General features: G+C 50.6%; 2 protein-coding genes and 1 long non-coding RNA gene across 3 annotated transcripts; 1 reads left to right on the top strand and 2 right to left on the bottom strand.

The window, feature by feature from the left end:
- Positions 1 to 1,240: 1,240 nt before the first annotated feature.
- Positions 1,241 to 1,600, bottom strand: LOC136515789 (secreted RxLR effector protein 161-like). Its single transcript, XM_066509285.1, has one exon. It carries the CDS (start codon positions 1,598 to 1,600, stop codon positions 1,241 to 1,243), a length of 360 nt encoding a protein of 119 aa, XP_066365382.1.
- An 11,886-nt stretch (positions 1,601 to 13,486) lies between these two features.
- On the top strand, positions 13,487 to 14,470 carry LOC136516344 (uncharacterized). Its single transcript, XR_010774002.1, has 3 exons — positions 13,487 to 13,737; positions 13,816 to 14,028; positions 14,356 to 14,470. It is a non-coding gene; the product is annotated as an uncharacterized lncRNA (long non-coding RNA).
- Positions 14,471 to 15,814: 1,344 nt separating this feature from the next.
- LOC136515788 (protein MODIFYING WALL LIGNIN-1-like) lies at positions 15,815 to 16,654 on the bottom strand. The gene is made up of 3 exons (XM_066509284.1): positions 16,552 to 16,654; positions 16,196 to 16,401; positions 15,815 to 16,130 (listed from the first exon to the last, which is right to left on the bottom strand). The coding sequence occupies exons 1-3, from the start codon at positions 16,645 to 16,647 to the stop codon at positions 15,815 to 15,817; spliced, it is 618 nt and encodes a 205-aa protein (XP_066365381.1). The 5' UTR covers positions 16,648 to 16,654.
- Between the last annotated feature and the right edge of the window lie 4,408 nt (positions 16,655 to 21,062).

Here is a 21,062-nt window from a genome sequence, read left to right as displayed (position 1 = left end):
ACAAGAACAAACAACAAACTTGAGCTACTACCAGGTCAGAAAATTGGAACTAAATTATTAGACTCACTCAGGCACTCAGCAGAAAGACCGAGGGACGACGAATTCGTTGACGACTGGCATAAGAAGCATGCACAACGAGGGCACCAATTTGAGGCTAGAGCTAGACAGCGTCTGTAGACTGAAGATCAGTCATGGAAACAAGGATATCCCCAACCCCAGGCGCGATACTGTCAGAAAAGAGGGAATGCTCCACCACCCGCGCAGCTAATCTAATCCCTGCCTTTAGTCAATTCTTTGCGGATAAGATCTTCAGATGATCCTTGCTGAATAGGGTACTGTATTGTCTCATTCTCATTTGGCACGCCTACTGCTTGAGGCAGCTGGACCGGCGGTTGTTGGGCCATCTCGGCCCCGCCCGGCGGCGTCGGCTCACCTGCTGGTTCGGGGGGCGCAGATGCCATGGCAGGCGGCGGTGTCAGTCACCGGACGACGGTGAACACCGACGGCGAGGTCACGAACGCAGAGGTGGAAGATCAATAACGCACACAAACGCTGGACACAGAGTTTTGGTGCTGCAAATAGCGGCAACGTTTTCTGTTGTGTATTGCTTCTATTTATTGGAATTACAAAGCAGAGCTGTACAAGCCACGGCCGCACGATCACGCAGAATGCGCACGTCCATCCCCATGCGCCGTAACAGCCGGCCATGGCTTGCATGCTCAGGTTCATGGCGAGCGAATCTCGTCCACTACCTCCTACGCACACGAACACCACATGCCGGTCCTCGTGTGCATGCAAAACTGAATAACTAACATGCTATGCTATGCAATGGACTACACAGGATTACTAACAAATTCTCCTCCTAATTCTTGTGTAGTCCCTGTACATCAACGACTCCAATTCTGTAACGTAACTCGCAAAAGCGTTCACGCCCCAGAGCTTTAGTGAGAATGTCCGCCAGCTGCTCCGTCGTTCCAATGGACTGAAGCCTCACCCTGTCTTCCTCCACGCATTCACGAATGAAATGAAAACGAACATCGATGTGCTTACTGCGATCGTGGAAGACGGGGTTCTTGCTGAGCGCGATGGCGGACTCGTTGTCGATCCTCAAAGTGACGGCGCTGGCCTCCTCGCTCTTGAGTTCAGCAAGCAGCCGCGCCAGCCACACTCCCTAGCATGCTCCTGTCGTCGCTGCAATGTACTCAGCCTCACACGAAGACAGTGCCACAATCTTCTGCTTCTATGACTGCCAGGTGATGGTGTTGTCGCCGAGGAAGAAGAGGATGCCCGTGGTACTCTTGCGCGTGTCAATGTCCCCAGCCAAGTCGCTGTCGCTGTAGCCGATGAGCTGGGGATCCTTCTTCCTCTTGTAGTAGCAGCCGAAGTGTAGGGTACCGGCGACATATCGTAGCACCCGCTTCATGGCCGCCAAATGTTCGGTGGTCGGGTTCTCCATGAATCTGCTGATGTACCCCACTGAATACGCCAGGTCGGGTCTTGAGTTCACCAAATACCGCAGCGAGCCCACCACACTGCGATACATGGATGAATCGATGGCTGGAGCCGAGCTCACCTTGCTCAATTTCAGGCGAGGCTCCATTGGCGTTGCACTGGAATTGCAACCCGTCAGGCCTGCTGTCTCTAGGATCTTGGCTGCGTAGGAGCTCTAGCAGATGGTGATGCCAGCCTCGGTCTGGGACACCTCCAGACCAAGGTAGTAGTGGAGCAAGCCCAAGTCGCTCATCTTGAAGGTGGCTATCATCTGGTTCTTGAAGGTGTCGATGTCGACCTGGTTGCCGCCGGCGATGATGAGGTCATCAACATAAACCCCCACCACCCGCCGGCGAGCTCCAGCTCTGCGCAGGTAGACAGCGTGCTCCGAAGCGCTCCTCCGAAACCCAAGTCCGATGAGGGACTCGTCGAGTTTGGCATACCATGCCCTCGGCGCCTGACGCAGTCCGTAGAGCGTCTTGACGAGGCGTAGAACCTTGTTCTCATGCCCACAGAGGATGAAGCCGGGGGGCTGCTCGACGTACACCTCCTCCTGAAGCACCCCGTTCAAGAACGCGGACTTCACGTCCATGTGGTGGACAGCCCATCCTTGATAGGCAGCGTGCGCCAGCAAGAGCCGAACGGACTCCAGGCGCGCGACAGGAGCAAAGACTTCGTCGTAGTCGATGCCCTACCGCTGCACGTACCCCTTAGCGACGAGGCGAGCCTTGTGCTTTGTGACGATGCCGGCAGCGTCCTTCTTGGCCTTGTACACCCACTTGAGGCCGATGGGTCTGATGCGCGCCGGCGGCTCCACCAGCTTCCAGGTGCCGCTGGCCTCGATGGAGGTCATCTCGTCGAGCATGGCAAGGCGCCAACACTCGTGGCGCATCGCCTCCTCGAACGACGCTGGCTCAGCATCGCTAGCCAGCAGCAGACGCTCCTCTAGGTCATGGTGGGCAAGCCCAGGTGTCTCAGCCTGCTCGAGCACATTGTCGAGGCGATAGAGACGCAAAGGAGCGTCATCGTCGTGGTCTGCGTCGAGGTAGTCACCAGCCTTGGCTCCTAGCGGGGACGCGAACTCAACGTGAGGCTGCGCCATGGAGCTCGATGCTGGAGGGGGCCCATAGCTGGCTGGTGTCGCGGGCGTGCCTGAAGGAGCCGGTGAAGTTGAGCCCGATGCAGAGGCATAGGCCGTAGTCGTTCTGGTGGTAGTGATCACGGGGAGCTCCTGAGACTCCGGCTCCTCGATGATGAAGTCAGTGGGCTCGTCGTGGTCCGCCGCAGACCATGCCCACTGCGCCGCCTCGTCGAACACGACGTCACGACTGATGTGGACACGCCGCGTCGAGGGATCATAGACCCGATAGGCCTTAGACCCCAGTTCATAGCCGACGAACACCATGCGCCGGCTGCGGTCCTCCAGCTTCTTCTGATGTGGCGTGTTCACCTTCACGTGGGCGATGCACCCGAACATCCTGAGGTGCTGGACCGACGGCGTACTCCCATTCCAGAGCTGGTAAGGGGTCTTGCCACCGATCGCCTTGGAGGAGGACCTGTTCAGCAGGTACACCGCTGTCGTCATTGCCTCCCCCCAGAACACACCAGGGAGAGCTTTGGCCTTCATCATGCTTCTGGCCGTGCCCACGACGGTTTGGTTGCGTCGCTCCACGACGCCGTTCTGTTGAGGCGTGTACGGCGCCATGAGCTGCCTGTGGACGCCGAGTTGGGCGCAGTAGTCGACGAAGTCCGTGGCGGCAAACTCTTCGCCGGGGTCAGTGCGCAGCGTCACCAGCTTCTTGCCGCTCTTGCGTTCCGCCGTGGCCTGGATGTGCTTGATGGCGGTGGCCGCAGCGTCTTTGGATGGCAGCAGGGAGATCCACATGAAACGTGAGAAATCGTCGACAAGTAGGAGGAAATATTTGTTACCGCTTGGGGTAGCCAGCGTGATAGGACCGCATATGTCACTGTGGAGGAGTTGGAGCGGCTCCGTGGAACGCCAGAGCGTCTTCTGGGGAAAAGGCGCCCTTTTCTGCTTGCTGGTGAGGCAGGCCTCGCAGACTTGCTGCACCTGGTCGATGACGGGGAGGCCGTGCACGAGCTCCTCACGCCCCATCTTGCGTAGGGCGGCGAAGTGGATGTGGCCGAACCACGCGTGCCACCTCCAGGCGTCGTCGTCGGTGCGCGTCGCCAGACATACAGGGCGCGCTATGTTGACGTCGAGGGTGTACAGGCGGGCCGGACTCCGAGGGATCTTGGCAAGGAGGCGTCGGTCTTCATCACGCACCCGCATCATGCCATCCTCCACCAGCACCTGGTACCCGCCTTCGTCGAGCTGGCCGACGGAGATGATGTTGGTGGTGAGGCGCGGGAGGAAGTAGACGTTGGCGAGCGATCGGTGCTCGCCGTTCTTGTAGTGGAAGAGCACCGTGACGGAGCCCTCGATGCGAGCGACGGAGCCATCCCGAATCGGATGGAGCCGGTGACGCCGGTGTCAAGATCGACGAATGCGGCGCAGGATCCGGACATGTGGTTGGACGCACCGGTGTCCAGGATCCAGCGCATCGGATCTCGGTCCGCCGCGTCATCGAGCTCGGCGTGGACCTTCTTCTCCACGACGTGGAGCTCGGGGCTCGACGCGGACGGCGGCGGCGCCGATTCGGTAGAGCGTGGTGACGGCAGCGGAAGAGGAGAGGAGTCCTCCTGCTGGGCCACGCCGATGGCGTGCATAAGAGTGGCCTCCTCTTGGGCCACGTGGGCCTACTGGGCCGGCTCCTCCTTCTTCTTATTTCGGCAGTCGCGGGCCCAATGCCCCTTCTTGCCGCAGTGCGGGCAGGGCGCGTCTGGTGAAGGCCCGCGGCTGGAATTGGAGTCGCCGGAGCCTCCTGATCCGCTCGAGCCGCCGGAGCCGCCGAAGCCGCGGCCTCGGCCTCTGCCACGGTTCTTGCCACGGCCGCTGGAGCTGGAGCCGCCACGGCTAGACTCTTGGTCCTTCTTCTTGTAGCTCTCGACCCACTGCTCCTCCGTGAGGAGTAGCTTGCCACCGGCGGTGTGCGCTGGGGCGGTCTCGACGTCATCAGCCGCCTTGAGTCTTCCCGTCACCTCCTCAATTGATAGCAGAGAGATGTCAAGCAAGGTCTCAATCGAAATTACCAGCTGCTTGTAGCGTGCGCGCGCGACGTGGAGGTACTTAGCTACCACTTTCTCCTCGAGCTCAGGATCACCGAGCGCAGCCAGGCGCTGCACGATCCTAGTGAGCCGAAGAGCAAAGTCCTCGATGGGTTCGCCGTTGCGGAACGCGATGTTCTCGTACTCGGCACGGAGGGTCTGCGTCGTGGCTGTCCGCACCCGGTCGTCGTCGATGCAGAGAGTCTTGATGGCCTCCCAGGCTTCCTTAGCGGTCACCTTTGTCGCGAGCGCAGGCGCCATCTCCCCGGGGACGGCGCTGCAGATGGCGTCAAGGGTGCTCCGGTCGTCGTCGAACTCGACGTCGTCGAACTCGATGGCGTCCCAGAGGTGGCGCGCCTGCAGCTTCAGCTTCATGCGGAGCGACCACTCATGGTAGTTGGTCCACGTCAGCTGCGGCCAGTTGCCAGAGCCGCTCCCCTCGCGGATGATGCGCTCGATGACGACTTCCCGCGGACGGCGTGCGTCGCGCACTACCGGAAAAACAACCTTTGTCGAGATCCGAGATTTTTGCCGAGAGCAAAAACGCGGGCTCTCGGCAAAGAAAACGTTTGCCGAGAGCAGCTCTCGGCAAACACCAGCCGTCGGCAACTGACAGGATCGCCGTGGGCCTGCCTCTCGGTAGGCAACAGCTCTCGGCGAAGTGGGCCGTTTTGCCGAGAGCTGCACTCGGCAAAAAATGCCCGTCGGCAAAATGGTCCTTTGCCGTAGGCCGCCCTCTCGGCAAAATCAGGCTCTCGGCAAACCATTGCCGCGGCCCATAGCCGTGACGTGCCCTGACGGCGTCACCGCTTTGCCGAGAGCCTCTCCATTACTGCTCTCGGCAAACCTCTTTGCCGAGCGCCGCTCTCGGCAAATATTTGCCGAGAGCCCCTCCCAGGCTCTCGGCAAAGGTGGTTTCTATATTTCATGTGCATGTGTTTCTCTTCTCCTAACTCTCTCCAATTAAATTATTTTTTCTTTCATATGCTCCAAACTTTTTTTCTCTATAGACATACTACAGGTTGTACTCAATATTAAAATTTTGTGTATTTTTGTAATTATTTGCTATATATAATTAATTAATTGCATTTCAAGGAGTTTTTTTAATCGATTAAAATTTGAACAGCGATTGATTTAAACATGGGAAAAAAATTAGGTAGAAAATGATATTCATGCTATTTATGCATTATTGAGGGCAAATAACATCTTGTTGACGTTTTTTTCACCTTTCATTTTACGAATCGAAGACCACGAACATATGTCGCCCAACGATTTAAAAATTCTTAAAAAAGGAAACGAAGTCCGAAAATTGTGATATTTACAATGAAGCCTTGGTATCACACTTGGAGGCTGTGGTAAAAAATTAAAAATGTTTCGCACAAGTGGTTGCGTATGATTCTTAGAATCTGAGACATCTCTGAATAAGTTTCGTAAAGTTGAGAAGGATCCATTAGGATTTTCAAACAATGTCACGGTCGAATTAGTTCTGGAGTTTCAAACTTTTTGTATAGCCATTAGAGAGCATAAGTTGTAACACGGCAAAATTTCGTATTTTTCCAGAGCTGTTTGCTGTTTATTAATTTTTTTTGGATATTATTTGCCGAGAGCTTCAGGGAATTGCTCTCGGCAAAGAATCTTTGCCGAGAGCAACTAGGCCCACTCTCGGCGCAGATTTCTTTTTTTTACCTGGCCTAGATCAATGGTTTGCCGAGAGCTAGCTCTCGGCGAAGAGGTTTGCCGAGAGCTGCTCTCGAGATTTAATTTTTTTAGAAATATCATTTTTTGTTCAGTTTGCCGAGAGCTACTCTCGGCAAATAATAATTTTTATTTTTTTAATATTTTTTGTGCAGTTAGCTAGTTAAAAAATTCGAATGAAATTTGAAAAAAAAAATAAGTTTACTGAGAGCTGGATATGGGGGCTCTCGGCAAAGGGGGAAGGTTTGCCGAGAGCCTCCCAGATCTGGCTCTCGGCAAAGTGGCCTCACCACTTAACCCTTTCGGCGCAGCCCCGCAAGCCCCGCAAGCCGAACCGTTTCGGCCGTAGCCCGCCACGCCCGGCCGCGAGAGCGCGCAAGCCTCCCCCGCGCCCGCGCCTGCGCCTCGCCCCGCCCCGCCTCCGCCCGCGCCATCCCCCTCCCACTCCACGACCGCCCCTTCGCTTCGTCGGCTGGCACCCCGTCCCCCCCCCACCCCCCGCCGCGCACTGCCCCTCGCTCCGCCCCCGCACGCCAACGACCGCAGTCATTCGTCCCGCCCCCGCAAGCAGAGGAGCAGGAGTGGCGCGCCGTCCTCTCCCCCACGCAGTTCTGCATCGTCCGCCAGAAGGGCACCGAGTCAGTACTCTTCCTCACTCCTCTTTTTTCCCTAAGCGACTGCGGCGGTCCTGGTGCCTTGTTCTTCCGTCGCGGCCTGCGTGAACCCCCGGCTGCTGGAGTCTGAAACCATCCCCCTCCCGCGCCTAATCGTGGTACAGCTATTACCCGCGTTTTCTTGTAATGGATTATTCTTTCTTCCTCTGTTGTGGAATTTGGTCGCCATGGGATAACCCCAGTTCCCCACACTGCATGAACTGGGGTGAGTGCGCCTTAGGAGTCAGGAGGGGTGGAGGTGGAACAATAGACTGTCAGAGGCAAGAACCTGAAAATGCTAGCCACTGGATTAGGGTGGTGTTTTTTTCCCCTGTACTCCTTCCGATTTCTGTGCGTTCAGATTATACGCATTGACGATTTCCACAATGAACATTTTGATATCAGATTATGAGAATATGAACTGTTCGTGCCTTTGATCTTGGAGGAACGCCTACTTATAACATTAACAACTGATGCTTTCTCATCATTGTTTTATGACTTCATCCTTGTTCTTACCTAATATTTCCATAACTGAACTTGATGAATCTAGCTTAGGAGTTGAGTTTTGTGTTTCTAGTTGTATGTTACTCCTACATGTTAAATGCTATGATATGATAAATAATTTAGCTCCAGTTTACTAATTATGGTCTTCAAAGTAGTTGACATAGACCTCGTACTGCTTTCCTATTTGTTGTACCCCCATAAACCAAGATTTACTTTGGTACGATCATAGCTATACTAAGAGTAAGATTGATTTGAAAACTTCTGCAAGAACCTGATTATGGCAAGAACTATGTCAGTATACAACAGTGTGTTTTTTGAATTAAAGGACCAGGAAAATATTTTTCAATCATAGAAATGTGTTAGTGACGCTCATTGATCCAGTGTGTGTGTTAATTTTCTGCTCTTTGGATAGCTAGATCTAAGGATTTTTCCCCTGTATTTTGATTAGTGTTTGTTGCACTATTTGTTGGGAGATTTAAGGTTTGTGGTGTTCCTTTCCTACTGTGTTGGTTTATGCCAAACGGTTTCTGAAACCTTAATCCAAAGATGACCTCTTGCTTTAGTTCGGCTACACGCTGCCTCTTGAGAAGCTGGAACTCCTTGTACTCTTCCTTGGCCGAGATGATGGCCTTCACCTTGTCAATGACGTCTTCCTTCACCTTGGTGCAAGGGTTCACCCCTTTGCTGGGGATCTGGGACAGGTGGAACTTGAGCCTGCTGATGCCGCCATTGAGAACCTTGTGACAGAACCTGCACCTGACCTTGTTTCCATCCAGCTTGTCGTAGTACTCCCAGTAGGCGTCTCTCTCCCGCACTGGGGCAGTGGACAGTGAAGAACGTGCTGGAAATAGGAACGCAGCACATTAGCATTGATACATGAACGTTTTGGGTTATAGATGGTGCAATCAGAGCAGGGAAATTACTTTATGGTGTGGCAGCAGGGCTTCAGACTGGTATCTGCAAATGAATAAATGTAGGGTCCATAAATGTATTAGTTTCCACATAAAAAGAAAACTGCTCCTGATGAAATGCAGGTATCGTAACTGATACAGGGCATACTCGGATCAGCTAGAGCTAGAGTTAGCTAACAACTGGTTGAAGGTTTAGCTAAAAATTAGCCCATCTATTAGCAATTAGCGCATTTTCATCAATAAACATATTTGGATCGTATCTAGCCCCCATATCATTTCAGGAAGCTAAAAACTTTAATAATATTCAGAAATATGCATTTTCATCAATAAACATATTTCATCAACTTTCTATGTGCCAGGAAAATAAGAAATAGTATAGCTGAAAACCATACCAATTCACTTACATACCCCACTCAACTGTAGTGGTAGTAGTAGTTAGTGTAGTAGTAGTTGTAGTAGTTAGAGTAGTAGTAGTTGATAATTAAGCTGCATGTGGTTCCTTGATATATATGTGGTTGTCGGCCATCGTGCCGTGGTTTTCTTTCAGGTTTGGAAACCTCACCGTTCAGGGGAGATGCTGCCGAATTTTTGAGTTGACGTTATTTTGCTTCTTTCTTTCTTTTTGCAGGAGCTGAGTCGGAGTACCCCGGTGTCCCCAGGTCTGCCCGCACCGCGTCGCCTCACCACTGCACCGACCCGCCATGGCCCCGCTAGCCTGACTTCACCGCCACCTAAGGTATAACCACTCTTTCTTTGTCCTGGTCATGTATCTCCACGTAACCCAGTTAGGTGTCTCCCGTTCGAAAGAGATACGGTTAGAAATATGCAGATCTTTGCATATCAATAACCGTATCTGTTTTGAATTGTCCATGTTTTTTGGACAGCCCGAGGATGCGCAGATGATGTTAGTTTCCATGGTCTGCTCCGATCCGAGATAGAGTTTCAACAATACCTTCTTGTTGTTCTCCGGATACACAATCTCCCTGTCGGGACGTGTATTTGGAGAACAGCGGGGAGGTGCTGCCGAAATTCTGTTTCGGATAGGACCAGACCATGGGAACTAACACCATCTACGCATCCTCGGGTGGGATTAGGACCTATCCTTACCTATTAGATGGTAGGAACGACGTGTAGAAGCAAGTCCATGGTTATATTTATTACTTGGTGATATATATGTTAGAGGATGGATGACCGTGAGTGGATGTACTCGGGCCGCCGGAGCGCCCGTGAGATTACCAGAGAATGGGTCGACAAGACCGAGGTTTTCATCAAGCAAGTATTTGACCAGGCTCCCGGAGCGCGTGCCATTTTTTGTCCCTGCATCAACTGTAAGAACAGAAAGAGGCAGACAAAGGAGGTGATGACTTCACATCTGGCTAGGCATGGATTTACGAAAAACTATACCCAGTGGACCCACCATGGTGAAGCCGATCGTGTGAGAGAGGAGGTGGTGAGACCACGTGTCGAGGATTACAATGCTGATGCCGGGGTAGCAGCTTGGTTAGATGACTTTCACGAAGCACACTTCGCTGACGGACGTAGGCAGCAGGAGGAGGAGCCAGAGGCAAGCGCAAAGGCGTATTACGACATGTTGTCTGCGGCAGGGAAACCCCTTCATGGCCACACACAGATTTCAAAGCTTGATGGCATTTCACGCTTAATGGCCTTAAAGTCCCAGTTCAACCTCAGTCGAGAGAACTTTGATGAAATGTTGACAGATATTGGCTCCATCCTTCTGGCCGGTCACCTTCTGCCACAGAACATGTACGAATCGTAGAAGGTCCTTCGTGCACTTAAGATGCCGTATGAGCAGATACATGCTTGTCCGAAGGGCTGCGTCCTCTTTAGAAAAGCACACGCGGATGCAAAGTACTGTCCAAAGTGTAAATCCTCTAGGTATCTGGAGGTAGACTCTGGTGATGGTGAGAAGAGGCAGAGTCCATACCCCATGAAAATCCTACGGTACCTTCCATTCATACCGAGGATCCAACGGCTATTCATGACAGAGGAGTCCGCGAAACAGATGATATGGCACAAAAATGGAAAAAGATACAGTCCTGAGAAGATGGTACATCCAGCTGATGGTGAAGCATGGCATCACTTTGATAACATTCATCGTAACAAAAGTGGGGAGGCACGTAATGTGCGTGTTGCACTGGCAACAGATGGGTTCAATCCTTATGGAATGATGGCTATCCCATACACTTGTTGGCCCGTGTTTGTTATCCCTCTCAATCTCCCCCGGGGCGTCTCCTTCCAATGACAGAATGTGTTCTTGTCGTTGATAATTCCAGAACACCCTGGGAATAACATGGGTGTGTTCATGGAGCCTTTGTTCGATGAACTGGTCCATGCTTGGGACCATGGTGTATGGACATACGATCGAGCTACAAAGACAAACTTCAACATGCATGTTTGGTATCAATACTCCATGCATGACTTCCTAGCATATGGGATATTCAGTGCTTGGTGTGTTCACGGGAAGTTTCCATGCCCCTTGTGCAAGGTAGCTCTGCAGTTCAATTGGCTGTAGAAGGGCAGCAAATATTCCATGTTCGACAAACATCGGCAATTCCTCCCTGCTGAGCATCCATTCAGACGAGACATCAAGAACTTTACTAAAGGTGTCATGGTTACAGACCCCGCACCACAGATGATGACCGGTGCCGAGGTTCACGATCAGATAGATGCTCTCTGGATCAATGAAAAAGATGGTAGGTTCGTGGGATATGGTGAGGAGCATATGTGGACTCATAAGTCGCCCTTGATGATGCTCCCCTATTATAACGACCTTCTTCTTCCACACAACATTGATGTAATGCACACCGAGAAGAATGTTGCCGAGGCGCTTTGGGCAACGATCATGGACATTGGTTTCGTGGTCGCAAACCTCTTAACCTTGTCGTATTCAAATGCCATTGGTTTGATCCTCAAGAAACGAGACGAAGTCCTTCCCTTGGGCTAGTAGAAATTTGACAGGATTCCGTCTATGACGGAAAGGATGTCTATATTGTGGCTCAATAGGCCACACAAGTTTATTATCTCCCCTACTCATGCCAAAGGGACCCTCATCTTCAGGGTTGGGATATTGTGCACAAGGTATCGCCGCACGGTAAAGCACCTTCCCCAAACGCCGAAGACTACAACTTCGACCCAAACACATATGATGGAGAGTTCTATCAAGAAGAGGGCCTACAAGGGACTTTTGAGATTGACTTAACCAGAGCTATGGAAATGGAAGTAGACAATGAAATGGATGTTGATGTGGACGAGGGGGATGAGGTGGAAAATGCGAAGGACTTGGCGTTACTTGAAGGATTACATATTGGCAATGGCAATGATGACATAGTTGCTCCTTTGGAAAGTGTTGAACATTTCGACATGGCTGATAGTGATGATGAGAGCTATGATCTAGCTAATCCCGATGGGGATGATTATTTCTAATACATGTAATATTATGTTATTTTTTAATTATGCTTTATTTATTTTGCATCTCTTTATAATAATGTCTTTTTTATGATCCATCTAATCCGATCTTATTGTTTATGTCTTGTAGGTGATTGTGCAAAGATGGCAGGCCGCAGAGCTTTGCGGGCGGTCAGGTCGCTTTACGACACGGGGGGCAGTACACCAGCGCCCTCAGGTGAAGCTGGGGGGTCGGCACCACCTCAGGGGAGGAGGAGGAGGGCGGCCGGGAGGAGGCCTAGGGCGCCACCGCCTCAGCCTGCAGCAGCAGCAGCACTAGAGCCCGAGGAGGAGCGGGAGGAAGAGCAGGTGGACGAGCAGGCTCAGCAGGGAGAGGACGAGCTGCAGGCCGAGCAGGAGGCCAAGCAGCTGGACGAGCAGGAGGAGCGGGAGGACGAGCAGGACGCCGAGGCAGGCGGTTCCAGTTCCACCGGAACCTCGGGTGTCTACCAACGAGGTCCGGCGAGCCTACCTGAGCGGCCGATACCTGAGGCTCTACGCCCGGTCATTCGACCCGTTGGGCAAAAGTACGTAACTTTTACATTTTTTTCGCTCCTACATATGATAGAATCACAATGGAAACTAACAGTTTTTTCTTAATCACTTACGCAGGTCTTGGAAGGTCATGGTCCTAGGTGCTCACAAAAGGTTGCCCAATGGCATCCTGGGTCTTCTCTGTAGGGAACACTTCCTAGGCTTGGTTCGCTATGCCGAAGCTCTGGAGCCGGCCTACACGTACGAGCACTACGTCGCCACCCTTGATGCGGAGGACGAGACGGGCCACACGTACGAAAGCATGGCGGAGCGGGTTATGTGCGAGTTTTGGGTAAGTCTTCCTCCCACTACTTTGCTCAATACATTGCATTCGCTAGAGTTTCTTGAACCAGTGTATTGATACATCTTTTCTATATGCAGGACTTCTTCAAATGCGCCGAGGGCTACGAGGCGAGGGCGGCCAAGGCGGCGGCCAAATCTTTTAGAGGTCGCATCTCAGACATGCATTACGAGGCGCGGCTCCAGGCCATCATCGATTACTGTGCCGTCTACGAGCAACGGAAGGTAAAGAAAGAAGATGCAAGATTAATGCATCTGACCAAAGAGCAGTACCTGAAGGTAAATATACAACATCAATATTGATTTCTTCTAAGATTGGGTAGGCTTGAATTGTTCTTATATCTGTCAATGTACTTGATGTCGTACAGGTGCCTCCTGGCTGGTGCGCCAATAAAACGCGGGCCTGGCAGATGATGGTCGACAGGTGGGTGAGTGGCAATTGGGCGGATAACCACACCGTCCTCCGGGAACGACGTTTGCTGATGCCCGGTGTATCACACCACCAGGGCAACCTTAACATCCACGAATTCGGGGCTAGATGGGTTCGTGACTTGGTGTAGCTTCATTTATTCTTTCAGACGTTTATTCCTGCATGATTTATAATCGTCTTGTTGTTTTTCTCGCAGTCGGCTGCACATCAAAACCAGCCATGCGAAGAGCTCAAGTCATGGGTTCTGGCCCACAAGGGGAAGGCGACAGACAACATCAACTGGAACCCGGACGACCCAGCCGAGTCGTTCACCAATGAGAGCATCCCCGAGCGCATCAGTCAGTACACCGAGGCGGCAAGGGGAGTCCATGGGGCAGACTGGGATCCGCACACCGCGGACATTGACGGCGACATCGTCATGAGGGTGGGAGGAGGCAAGAAGCATGGGCGGTACCTCATCGGCAACAGCACGCTCGACCCGCACACCACTCCCACTCTCTCACAGGTCCGGACAAGCAGCACGAGCGGTAGCGTGCCCATACGCCCAAGGCAGGACACTTCGACGCATCGTGTGGCAGCACTACAGGTTATTTCTGTTTTATTCGTCGTTCATTGGTTTTGCATTCCTCGAAATTGCTTATAACAATGCGGTGAAAAATTATAGGCTCAGGTGCATGCGCTCGAGGAGCATAAGGCTAGGGTGGAGGAAGAGCGACAGAGGGAGCGGGAGGCCGAGCGACAGAGGTGGGAGGCCGAGCGGGCGAGGTTTGACGCCTTGGCTCAGTACGTGGCAAGTCTTGGCGTCACGATGGGTCGTCCAGCGCCACTAGAGTTGTTCGCTCCTCCACCGCCTTACCCATACCCACCTTACTCATACGTGAGTTCAACTTGTCTAACAAAAGCTCTTTACTGTACATGTTGGCCATCGTGCCGTTGATGTGATGGGAGGCCTTCGTGCCATTGATATATATGTGTGCCGGCCATCGTGCCGTTGATATGTGGTGGGCGGCCATCGTGCCGTTGGTTTTCTTGCAGGTTTTGGAAACCCCACCGTGCAGGGAAAGTGCTGCCGAAATTTTGATGTGTCTAAGCTTAGATTACAATTTTATACCTAGTTCTGCAGATTTTGACTTGTCTACGCTTAGATTACAATTATATGCCTTAGTATTACTATAATTACTAATTTTTATTCTCCTTTGTGCAGAATCAATCGGCGGGTTCGAATGATGTGCCTGAGCAGCCGTCGTCGGGAGGGTCGTGGCACCAACCGTATCCACAACTTCCGCCGCATCAGCAGCCGTCGGGAGGGTCGGGGTACCAGCCGTATCCACACCTTCCGCCGCAGCAGCAGCCGCCGTCAGGAGGGTGGGAGCCTTGGGGGTGAGCCTGTTGTTCTTCATCATGTATTAGCACTTTGTGACATGAACTTGTGTGAGATGAACTTAGCACTTTGAGATGGACATGTGTCGTTGGATTTGAGATGTTTATATGGATTATAATGTGAGACATATGATATGGATGACATATTTGTGATATATGTGATATGGATGATGTGTTATATTTGTGAAATATGTGTTGTTGAAGCTGGAAATATAAACAAAAATAAAAAACATGCTCCGAAAAACAAAAAAAATGCTCTCTGGACTCTTTGCCGAGAGTAGGGCTCTCGACAAATCTGCCTCTTTGCCGAGAGCCAGCTTGGTGGTCGACTCTCGGCAAATATGACTCTTTGCCGAGAGCCAGCTTGGTGGTCGACTCTCGGCAAATATGACTCTTTGCCGAGAGCTTGATGGTCGGCTCTCGGCAAACCTATATTTTTTTTAACACCGCCTCTGCCGCAAATCTTTTTTTTTAACAATTCTTTGCCGAAGGTCGCTCTCGGCAAAGAAGTTCTTTGCCGACGGTCGCTCTCGGTAAAGAAGCTGTCACCGTTAGCGGTCGTTTGGGGCGTTACCAGGGCGCGCCAGTTTGCCGAGAGCTAGAGTTTGCCGAGAGCCTTGAGATTACTCTCGGTAAATATTTTGCCGAGAGGGGCTCTCGGCAAAGAATCCTTTGCCGGTAGATATTTTGCCGACGGTTCTTTGCCGAGAGCTGCTCTCGGCAAATAGTTTGCCGAGCGTCAACTCGTCTTTGCCGAGAGCTTCGGGCTCTCGGCAAAGGCCGGGAGTCCGGTAGTGGCGGGTGTGCGAGCGGCTATGATCACCGCGGCGTATTGTTGCCGGAGCCGTCGCCCTTCTCTGTCTTGTCCTTCGGCGGCGGTGAAACCATGGTCGCCGCGGGTCCCGAACTCTCCTTGCTCTGATGCCACTTGTCAGTCACCGGACGGCGGTGAACACCGACGGCGAGGTCACGAACGCAGAGGTGGAAGATCAAGAACGCACACAAACGCTGGACACAAAGTTTTGGTGCTGCAAATAGCGGCAGCGTTTTCTGTTGTGTATTGCTTCTATTTATTGGAATTACAAAGCAGAGCTGTACAAGCCACGGCCGCACGATCACGCAGAATGCGCACGTCCATCCCCATGCGCCGTAACAGCCGGCCATGGCTTGCATGCTCAGGTTCATGGCGATCCTACGCACATGAACACCACATGCCGGTCCTCGTGTGCATGCAAAACTGAATAACTAACATGCTATGCTATGCAATGGACTACACAGGATTACTAAAGCGGTACCGCTGGTGGACGCTGAAGCTCCTCGTTCCGTGGGGATCCATTATTGCCTTGAGTAGCAGCAGGAGGGAGCTTCGGTTCACCCTCGGCAGGAACGACTGGCGGCGCCGCAGCAGCTTTCACCCGCTTCGTCCGCATCAAAACGTAGGAGGTGACGCCGAGCGCCGTGGCGGCGAGGGAGAGCACGCCGGCGCCGGCGAAGATGCCGTCCTTGACGTAGTAGCAGTTGGGCGCGGTCATCCGCACCACGTTTTCGTTCCACTCCGTTCCTTCTATGAGCAGCACCCACGCGATCACCGCTGCTATCCTGCTCGCAGAAAGTGCGTGATCATTTGCTCATATGTTCGAGGCAGATCGGCTGCGGTCACTCACCATGAGACGACAGCGCTGACGATGCCGACGATCCGCTTGGTCTCCGAAGGGTTGGAGCGGGACTTATTGCAGCAACCACAGCAGCCGCCAGCCGCCGTGAAGGTGACCTGGGCGGCGAGCAGGAAGATGGCGGCGCAGATCCCCAGCCCAAGCGCGGGGTTCTGCGGGTAGATGCACTCGTCGCCGAACACAAGTATGTTATATGGCTGCATGTTACAAGATTCATTCGACTTCAGTTAAGCAAGCGACAACGCGAGATCGTACGTGCACCTAGCTCAGAGTCAGTCGTCTCACAGAACAACAAGGTCATATGCATCTTTGCAAAAATGTATAGCTAGCAGATCGGTAGTGCTTACAGTCAGCTTTGTGCCCTCTGCCGAGAACCCAAAGATGGCGCTGAGCACCCCCAGAGACCCGACCACCGCAGACACGATGATCAAGATCTTATCCATTTTTGTGGCCCTTTTATCTTCCTCCAGGGGCAAGAGATGCTTGAGACTTGAGAGGCGTGGTTCTTCTGTCTCTGGACCAACGTAGATGTCAAATGTGTGCTTATATATAGAAAAGGTGCACACTAGCAGTGATGCAGTCTTGCCGAGAGCTGCTAGCTCACTTCAGGCACACCAAGACATATATATGCTGATGAAGAAGTCGATCGTCACAAGCAAACGGGTAGAATACTAATGCAACAACCATGCATAACGTTTCTCGCCAAGTTCGGGGTAATTTGCGTCTTTAATTTGGATGTAAATGAACGTCTTTGATTAAATCCCATGCCCGCCACTCCCACCAACCACTTCAGCGTACACACAAACGGACACGCCCTCTTCCAGTGCTAACAATCAACCCTGAGTTTTGACTTTTGACGCCAAATAGAAGGGTTAAATGCGGTAATCATATTAGCTTATAATTAGCCCATGTTTAACCTCTTATCACAAGATAGGCTCATTTTAGCATTGGGATTCAGACATCCCCTAAGCTACCGCCACGTGACAAGTGGGAGTCAACCACAACTACGTCATACTCCATAGCCACCGCCAAACTGCAACCTACACCACCTACGATCCTTAGAGCATCTTCAACAGCCTACCTAAATGGCCACATACTCTATCGCCCTGTTCGTTTGGGCATGTTTGACTGATAAGTTATGGCTGAAAGTACTGTTGGCTGATCTGTTGTGAGAGAAAAACAATGTTCGTTGGCTGAAAAAGTACGGTTTATAAGCTAAACAAGCCCAAACGAATAGGGCGTATATTTGAGTAGTAGAGCAAAAAAAAAGTTGCCTCTGATAAGCTACCTACTTGCCCTCCATATTTCTTGACTGCCTAAATCATCCGTCGCTATCCATTCCCATGGGTCAAGTAGGGGGCCTATACTTTTCCTTTCTATTCATTTCCCCACCCACGCCACGCTCGACTCCATGCCTTCGCCAGGTCCTTCGCACACACCACCCTCCTCGTCGCCTCGATGATGCCTCCTCCTTGCCCAACGCCGCCTCTTCCCCTCCTGGTGTCGCCTCCACGCCTATCGCCACCTTCTCCTGGTCGGCTCCATACCTATCCGGCACCCACGTGCCTGACGCTGCCCAACCCTATCGGAGCCCACACCCCTACAGGTTGGTATTGCACTATGTCATTGTGAATTTTTTGTGAGATATATATCACTGGGATTGCTATGAAATTTGATTCCTATGTCATTGTGAACTTTTTTTGTTCTGTATGTCATTGTGAAATTTTTTATAGTCTATGTCATTGTGATTGCTATGAAATCTGTTTGCTATGTCATTGTGAATTTTTTTTATACTCTATCATTTTAGAACAGTTTGCAATGGATTGCGAAGGCGCCTTCATAGATATAATGTCAAAAGACACCAATGTGGATTCGATTTCATTGTCTGCACCTATTCGATCTACTCAATCAAAGTCGACCAAAAGTAAATGCATCCTCATCCTCATTATAGATCAATGGATAGAAGGCTTTGTGTAATCCTTGCTATTTTTTTCTTATCTTTTTTGTTTCTTGAACTTGAAGTTGTACCCTTTTGTTCCTTTTTTAAATAATAAATTCTAGTAGGGCCGTGACCCCTCCTGTTTAATAAAAAATGCATTTTTAAAATTCACGGACCTAGATCACACCCTTACAAGTTTAAGAGCCACTAGTACATTTAATCTATTTATTTCTAAGGTCAGCAAGGCTACTTAGAACGTGTCAAGTCACCTAGAGACAAAGACAGAGCAAAATATAAGGTTGGAAAAGTATTTAGGGTTTAGAGAGATAAAAATGGTAAAGTTTATATATTTTGATCGATTGAATTCTCCCAGTCAACCGTGGTCCTTTATATTTATATGGTGAAAGGTCTATTCTAGAGGGAAAGTACTGATGATATATCATGAATCATCATCAAAATCGACTCAACATTAATATGGAGTCCCACGTTGACAGGGAAGCAGCTATATATATATATATGTATATACAGCACAACCGGGTCTTCAAAAAAAAAATTCGAAGAACCGAGTCTTCACCTACATATAGTATGTGCTAGCTTTCCATATAGTCCATTTGGCACGGCAACGATGAATCATTGCAAGTACTTCCGAACGTACTCTCTTGTTCTTCTCCTAGCTAAACGACGAGAGACGATAGAGAGACCGCCAGCCCGCTTGGTTTCACGCCGCGTTGGTACGTATTTGGCAGCGAGTGCTTAGAGGAGGTAAGGGTGCTTAGGTAAGGGCGCCTGTTTGTCACCATCAAATCATATCAGGCGACCTCCTCTAGGTAAGGGCGACCCTCTAGGTAAGGGCGACCTCCTCTAGGTACAAACAGGCGTTCTCAAAACTGGAGTACAAAACATGTCACCATCATATCATATCACCAGAATATAATGGAGAAGGAATAAAAAGTTCAACAGGCTAGGTTAATGCCATTGTAATCTCATATAACTAATAGAGATTAACATTTGGCCACGTAAAACCAACATTACTAGAATATTCACATCGTTCAACGTTGGATGTGACGATTAAGTTGCATTTACCCGCAAACACTAGTAGTAGTTGTTAAATGTTGAGGCCATGATGGCGATGCCCTCATCACATTATCCCCTTCGGTCCTATCTTTTGCCTACGAACTGTCTTTGGGGTGCAGCCGTGCAGACAGGGAGTAGCGGCAAGGTGTATTAATTGGGCCCTGTATTTAGTTAATGGGACTTGTTTTTTTGTTTCCTCTAGTTTCCGCGAGGGGCGAATTTGCTCACACGTGTTGACGAACTCTTTGATCCATATACTGGGTCATGGGACGAAGCCCTAGTCCGTGGAAGGAGGATGCGGATCTTATCTTAAGCCTTCCGGTTCATGAGCGAATGGAGGATATGATAGCATGGCACTATAACAACAATGGTCTGTTCTCCGTGAAATCAGCTTATAAAGTAGAGATTGCGGAAAGAAGGAGAGGACAGAGGGATAGGGGATAATGCTCCTCGTCGTCAGAAGGATTAGATGCCGATAAATGTTGGAAGAATTTGTGGAAGATCAAATGCCCCAAGAAAATGCTGCATTTCCTCTGGCGTCTAGGCAATAACAGCCTCGCTTTGCGGGTTAACCTGAGACGCCGAGGCATGAGACTGGACACGGTGTGCGTCCAATGTGGGAGACTAGATGAGGATGGCGCCCATCTTTTTTTCAAATACAAGAAGGTACGGCAGATTTGGAATGAGCTACAGCTTGAGCACATCAGAATCCTCCTAGCAGCGCTTGACTCAGCCAAAGCAGTGGTGGAGGAGATTATCAAACTCAAGGAGGAAGTCCAGCGCTCGGTGGTCATCTTGATGTACCTCTGGTGGTGTGAGAGATGTGCGGTACGTGAAGGGGAGAGGCCGAAAAAAAGCACCCAGCTAGCACAAATGGTAACAACGTATGCTGAAGAGTGCTCAGTTTTTTAGAAGATCAGAACGACACCTGTTCCTCGTCCGGCAAGGCCAGGTTGGAGCAAACCTCCAGAAGGCTTTGTCAAAATCAATTGCGATGGAGCATTCAGAGACCATAACCTCTCTGGAGGCTGGGGCTTTGTCATCCGAGATGGCGACGGAGCTGTCATTGGAGCGAGTTATGGCAGACTTGACAAAGTTTTAGAACCTGTACATGCCGAGCTTGTTGCCTGCCTGCAGGCTGTCCAGAGAGCTGTGGAGTTAGGAGTTCAGAAAATTGTCATAGCGACTGATGCTACTGCGGTAATTCAGGCATTGTCCACAGAAGCTGTTAACCGAAGTTCAGCAAGCGGGCTCATCTGGGAACTCAAGGACTTGATTCATTGTAATTTTGTTTCATATGTAGTAGTTCATAACCCTCGTTCCTGTAACCTAGTAGCGCATTCTCTAGCTGCTTGTGGAGCAGGCCTTGGTTCGGGTACTGTCTCAGTTCGAGATAGTATTCCAAATTGTACCCAGACTCTGTTGGCTAGTGATCTGGCCTCACTCATTGAGTAATGGAGATCTTCTTCCATGTCAAAAAAAAAAGAAGTGGGTTCTTTTCAAGGGCACGTAAGTTTTCACGCAACACATGTTAATGTTCTCTGTATTTTTTTGTTTTGCTTTGTTTAGTGTTTTGTTTCATAGCCTTTTTGTCTTTTTTATCATTTTTGTTTCTACTTTAAATGTTTTGCTTAGTATTTCATTTATGTTTTAATAGCTAAAGAAAGTTTATTTGGTACATTATTTCTTTCATTATCTTCAATATTTTTTCCTAAAAAAACTCAGAGCACATATATTTTAATCTTTTGCACATTGCTTATAAATTGCCATGCCTAATTGATGAGCAGTTGGGAGTGATCACGCCCCCACAGCTTCGCCCACCTTCTCCACCGTGCGAGCCTTTAT

Source organism: Miscanthus floridulus, chromosome 17, assembly GCF_019320115.1.
Source record: "Miscanthus floridulus cultivar M001 chromosome 17, ASM1932011v1, whole genome shotgun sequence".
Lineage (NCBI taxonomy): Eukaryota > Viridiplantae > Streptophyta > Magnoliopsida > Poales > Poaceae > Miscanthus > Miscanthus floridulus.
This window is presented reverse-complemented; position numbering and strand designations above follow the sequence as displayed.